This window comes from Cryptomeria japonica, chromosome 9 (assembly GCF_030272615.1).
Source record: "Cryptomeria japonica chromosome 9, Sugi_1.0, whole genome shotgun sequence".
Taxonomy (NCBI): domain Eukaryota; kingdom Viridiplantae; phylum Streptophyta; class Pinopsida; order Cupressales; family Cupressaceae; genus Cryptomeria; species Cryptomeria japonica.
In genome coordinates, this window is record NC_081413.1 from 391,170,235 (window position 1) to 391,176,393 (window position 6,159).

General features: G+C 37.1%; 1 protein-coding gene across 4 annotated transcripts in view; it reads right to left on the bottom strand.

Annotated features, from left to right (window-relative positions):
* The window catches only part of LOC131072912 (formin-like protein 3), a 137,014-nt gene extending 134,358 nt beyond the window's left edge, over positions 1 to 2,656 (bottom strand). For 2 of the 4 annotated variants that reach the window (XM_058009244.2, XM_058009237.2), the window contains exons 1-3: positions 2,234 to 2,656; positions 847 to 1,000; positions 58 to 761 (exon numbers count right to left, since the gene is read on the bottom strand). In XM_058009244.2, coding sequence (XP_057865227.2) covers positions 58 to 761; positions 847 to 919 — 777 coding nt within the window. In that variant the 5' untranslated portion in view covers positions 920 to 1,000; positions 2,234 to 2,656. Of the gene's footprint in view, positions 1 to 57; positions 762 to 846; positions 1,001 to 1,351; positions 2,122 to 2,197 lie in introns of those variants that run through there. The other 2 variants (XM_058009226.2, XM_058009217.2) reach the window with 2 other exon arrangements.
* Between the last annotated feature and the right edge of the window lie 3,503 nt (positions 2,657 to 6,159).

The window sequence follows — 6,159 nt, forward strand, 5'->3', positions numbered from 1 at the left end:
GAAAATTTCAGTCCATAAATGTGAGCATCTTAAGTCATAAAACAAGTAATTTCAAACCTGCCGATAGTGCCTCAAGGTTTTCTTCTTCTTCCCCGTAGAGAAGAGCATCTTTGTAGAGAGACCATCCTTATTATGAATATCCCGCCCAAAAATACGAATAATCGGACGGCATCCATTTTGAGAATCAAAATTAGGGACAGCACGAAGAATGAGACAATCCAACGAAAGTGCACGCTCCATGGGTGGCCATTCTGGTGACATGTTTCTTCTAGCTACATATTGAAGATACCGTAACTGTGAAGGAAATGGATTTAGAGGTGACAAAAGCTGCAAATAACCTTTTGGTGCCTCCCGATAAACACTTTCAAGAGTCCTTTGTTCAACCATCTGAAGCTTTCTGTAGATAAGAAAGCTCGAAAGAAGAAAAGCTAGTAAGGGCCAACCTCCCCTCTCACAATGCATAAGCACGACATTCTGATTATTTCTCATTGACAGCCAGTTGTCACTTGCCCGGAGAAAATGTTGGATGAGGGACAAGGGAAGAAGGGGGCAGTTCTCATATTGCCTCGGGTAATCCATAACTGTAACATCATATTCACACACGATTTCTGCAAACTTGCTTCTCTTCTCGCCCTCTCTGAAATTGAATGCAAGAAATAAAGAATCTGGGAACTGCTCATGCAACTCAGTGACAATTTCTCGCAAGTATATAAGATACATCTCATCTGATAAAACCTCAGTGGAGAAACAGGAATCGAAAACTACATATCACAGAATTAAATGTAAATGTTAGTACTATCATTTACAAGAAAGAAAATTCAAAGGCAACACGGCCATGCTGCTTACCATAAACTCTCTCAGTAAATTCAAGAAGACCATCAGGAGGCCTTCTGTAGAAGAATCTGCTAAAGAGAGACATTATTAAATTGAAAGCAGCTTCCTATCCTTTGACCCTTGGTATCTCGTAAATGCTGTAATTCAAATTACTCGATCCAAGTTTCTGTACATAAGCAAATTAATTTATCATCTATCAAGAAATTGATGCTGACAAAACAGTGTATCGCAGAATACTCGCAAACACACACACTTTACATGAGCTTTTCAGTGTATAAAATGCAAGTCTCTGAACATATTTTTTGTTGGCAATAATACACAAACCATGAAGAACGGATTAGTGTAGGATTGCAAAGCGGAATCTTAATACAAAAAGAAATTATCAGTAAAACAACAGTTTGCAGCCCAAAACAGCATTCTGGAGAGCTCACCAAAAATGAAACAAGAACATTAGTTCTCAAGCACCTATAATTTGGTAGTTCCATACTCGAGAATAATAAGAAATAAGAATTCATACAATTTTAAAGAGGCCCAGAAAAATTAATAAGCCGCCGGGAGCTGATTGAGACCAATTTCCAGCCCCTTCTGCTGGTAGCTGGGAAAGCCAATAATGGGCTTTAACGCTGTATTGGATAGGCAGCGAGCAAACACTAACCATAAAAAAGCCCAACTACGAAGCTTCCCATAATTTCTGCCAGGAATCAGCCATTACAAGCAATCGAATTCCCAGACTAAAGCTATTGACAAATTCAATTAACAGATACCAGTTGACAGAGAAAGAAGAAGATGAAAAAGAAATGGAAAAACTGAATCAAATACTTGGAAATTTAATCAAAAAAATCTTGAGCTAAATCACTGCCTTTGGCTACAAGGTTGTGTAGTATATTTAGAAGAGGGAAAAATCAAAAATCATAGCATGCGGGTCCTGTCCCATTGCTACGCATTCGACCGACAGAGCTAAACCACATCATGTTAACATGATTCAAACACAGATTTGATATTTGCAATGGATTCTCGTCATTCAAACAAATAAAATGGATTAAAGAAATCTATAAATTTCAAAGGGTGTAACACTGTGTGGTCGACCCAATGTATGTAGAGCTTATTCGGGGAAAATCATAAGCTTGGGACAAATACCACAGAAAACTGCCCAGACTGTGATCGGACAAAACAAATTACACTATTGACGGCGAAAACGAAATAAATTGAAGAGTAAGCTACGATAGTTTATACAATTGTTTAACGTTTTCTCCGCCAAAATTGAGGACGAAACCATCAATATAAAGTGCAATATTGCTGTTTGGTGAGGGATGTAACGGAAAAGAAAAAAGATTAAAATGAAAGGAACGGGAGGGTTCCGTACAGTTAAATGTGAAAGATATTTGCCGTAAAAGCTTGCCTGCATATTTTATTGAAATTAAAATGTTAGCAGACGCATCCCCAGCATCCGCAAATTTGCGCCCGCTGTGAAAATGAGCTCAAACAGACTGTCAAATTTCTTCTTCTGTATCTTCCCGTATTTCCCAACCATCCGCAAAAGGGGTAAAGTCAAATGGGCCGACAGGGTCAGCAAAGGTAATCCATTATTATGAGACTAATCAGCATCCAACATCCGCTGTTTTCTGGGCAAAAGGATAATGTAAAGGGTCCAAATGTCTTAATTTTTGTATGCACGATAAACATATTCATTGTAAATGCCTGTGGGAAGACGCAATTCAAATTTCTCCTTTTACTGGTGGGCCACACTGCGATTCCCTGTTTGGTTTTCAAAAAATTTGAATTTGTTTAGCTCCATGTAAGTTGGCCTTTGATCACGAGGTTCCTCTTGCGGGCCATAAGATGCCCACTGTCATGTTCTGGTTTTGATTTTAAATTTATCTTTTGCTTCTAGATTTCAAAGAGCTACATTTATATCTAACATTTTTTTTTAATGTAATATCATTCGATTTAGGATTTTCTTTACCATTTTTATAGAATTATTTATCTTGGATTAAATTGCAATTCAAGTTACGTCTTTTAGATTAAATTGTTGTTGAAATCGCATTCTTTTGATTTCAAATTTAAATTTAATTGTAGTCTTCATTTTTCAATTGTTTAGAATATGATCGTTATCTATCATCTAATGCATTAAAGTTTTGAATTAAGTGTGTGGGGCTTGTATTTAAAGACAACATCTTAGGTCATTCTAATACATGAGAGTATTAAGTAGGAGATATTTTCCATAGCAAGTCAAAATATGATTCAACTATGTAGTTTTTTGAGTCAATGAGTTTGACTCAAAAACTAGAGTTGAATTTTGATAGCAATATCATAACATGAGAGTATTGTTAATATATATAATTGAAAGAGGACGATTAAACTTATATTTACCAATTGTTGCTTTTTATTGTGGACTTCTATGTCAATATCAATGTCTAACATATTTATTTATTCTCTATATTTATAATTATTGAATTAGTCTTGAGATCTTAGTGGTAAAAGATAGTTTATTGCTATTCCCCACTATTATAGTAAGCCTCGCCCTACTTCTTAGCACCGCCTATTTTTTTCCTTACGAAAATATCTATCAAGTGGGTTTCACATCTTCTACAAGTACTAAAGACCCATCTCTACTCATAAAATAAGATCACACCATCAAAGATAGAATCACACGTTAAATGTTCTCATATTTTGTTTTTATCTAGGTTATGGACCAAATTGTCATTTTCTATTTATTGCACCTTTGTCGATCTCATTTTGTGTGCATCTTCTTCCTCCTATTTCCCCAATGTTTGTATAGGGTCCCCAAAGTCTCTAAGTTTGAAGACATGCTTAGTCTTTTAAGTGTTTGTAAGACAACATAGTTTAGAGTTCCTTATCTAAGCATGCTTTCCCATTTAAGTCCAACCTTTCATTGGTGCTCATTGGACTTTTGTACTTCTTTATCTTGTCATGCCTTCCATCTTGTACTGTCTCATCTTTTGGCTTGATTAATTAAATGAAATAAACCAAATCTAATTTTAATTCATCATCTATGATTATTTAACTATGGTTAAATATGTTAGGATTAGTGTTATATTTTAAAATGCAAATGAAAAGAAAATGATAAAATTAATATTTTTCTCGTATATGTGTATGTATGTATGTATGTGTGTGTATATGTGTGTGTATATATGTATGTATGTATGTGTGTGTGTGTGTATGTGTATGTGTATGTGTGTGTGTGTGTGTGTGTGTATATATATATATATGTGTGTGTGTGTGTGTGTGTGTGTGTGTGTGTGTGTATGTGTGTGTGTGTGTGTGTGTGTATATATATATATGTGTGTGTGTGTGTGTGTGTGTGTGTGTGTGTGTGTGTGTATACACATATATATACATACATATATGTGTGTGTGTGTAAAGTGAAAAATTGGATCCTAGTGACTCCCCACCTAGGAGAGAGAAAGGAAGCCACTAGGATGATTTTCACTTGGGAGGAACTTTACATTCAAAAGAGGGGCTTGAATCCACTAGATCCAAATCCAAAGGAAACAAGGATGTGAATTATGAGTGGATTGCAAGTGGTTGAGGTATGATTTACCCTCTTTTGTAAATGAGAAAGTTGACTTGTTGACTATGTCGAAAAGAGAAAGGAAATGAATGAAATGAGGAGCTACCAATTTGGGATCATGTTGTAACTTTGGATCTGACCTAATTAGATTGATACGGATCTACCCTACAAATTTGGAGAAAAGTCGTCGAGACCGTGGCGGGAATGTACATGGTCCGCCACAAAATCCGCGAAACGAAAAGGGTTCTTCTGTCTCTGCAAATGAAGCCCAAACCTACAATTACAACTGTGCACCTGCAACCTACACACAAAAAAGAGAAGAAAGGGGGATTGTGGATAGGGGTTTGCCTTAGTCAAACCCCAGTTGAGAAATCAACCTAGAAAGAAAGTAATTGCAAATGCTTGAATGTAAACAATGGAAATGTATACCTTGTAGATCTGCAACTTGTTGATGATGATTGTTTTGCTTCTTGATTGTAACCACAAATGTTGTATGAAATGGCATGTAACATGACAAAACCCTAACACACACACACACACATGCTTGCAAATGAATGTTGTAATGTTGCTCCCATGGATGAATGAAGAAGACTTGAATGCTTGATGATGACCTTGAAATCTTGTATCTTCTCCTTATGCCTATTATCTCCTATCATGCGTTCACTTGTCCTCTATCCGTCCATGAATGAGCGTATTGAATTCCTTTTTATACATGCCTCAAGGATTAATTTTCAACCACCAAAGACCGACAAAGAGGAATTAAAAACCCCGAAGACAAGAAATGCATAGGAGATCGAGCAGACCAAACATAGGGCCACCCTAAGGGGTGAGGACAGGGGCATCCTGCCCTATTTTAAGGCCTGGACAGGGTCTAAATCAGACACAAGCCATTAAGGAGAAAGAGTGAAAGGTTGGAAATGCAGAAATAGGTCTCGGTTAGGGAAGGAGATGTCGTCACTAAGATGAGGACCCAAAATATGGTTAAAATTGCATGGGTCGCAATTTTATGACACTACATTTAGGCCCCTTTTTAGCGAGAGTATGGCTTACACCACTAGTGTTGGTAAAGTAGAAGAAAAGAGAGATGAAGATGAGAGATGCAGAGCAATACTACAAAGAGTGTAAGACAACACTAATATTGAGGAGCAAAAAAGCCCCTAATCTTAGGATCTTAACTCATGCCAACATATGCAAGAGCACACAAAACAAAAAGGCACAAGACACACAAAACAAAGACAAAGCGCAAAAAGACACACAACAAGAACAAGACACAAGACGACAAACTAACTAGCCAAAGAGATCTCAAGCTCAGATGTCTCAACAACTAATCAGGACACAAAGACCAATGCCATCACATAAAAAAGCAAAGTTGACATCATCCATAAACTATCAATAGTAAAGCTATGAGTTCATGAGAGGAAGAAGAGAGAGAACATGAATACACACTTTGGTGATCCATGAGAAGAAAAGAAAAGAAGAAAGAAACCATGGACGTCTCACCCCTAAAAATAGGTGATCCATGGAGAGAAGGACATGGAAAATCTCACCCCTAGAGCTGGCCTAGGTGATCCATGTAAAGAGAGAGAGTGAGAACACCGTTAGTCCCACTCAACCTCTGCGTGTGTGTGCAAGTGAGGTTCGAAGCGCCTCATAGGATTCTATGCCCGAGTATGCTACAAATTGTATAGAATGTATAGTACAAGTGTCAAGAAAGGTGTGATATCTCACTCTAAGAGACTATGCTCTGGTTTTGAGAATAATCACCTCACATAAAAGAAAAGTGGTGTCATCTC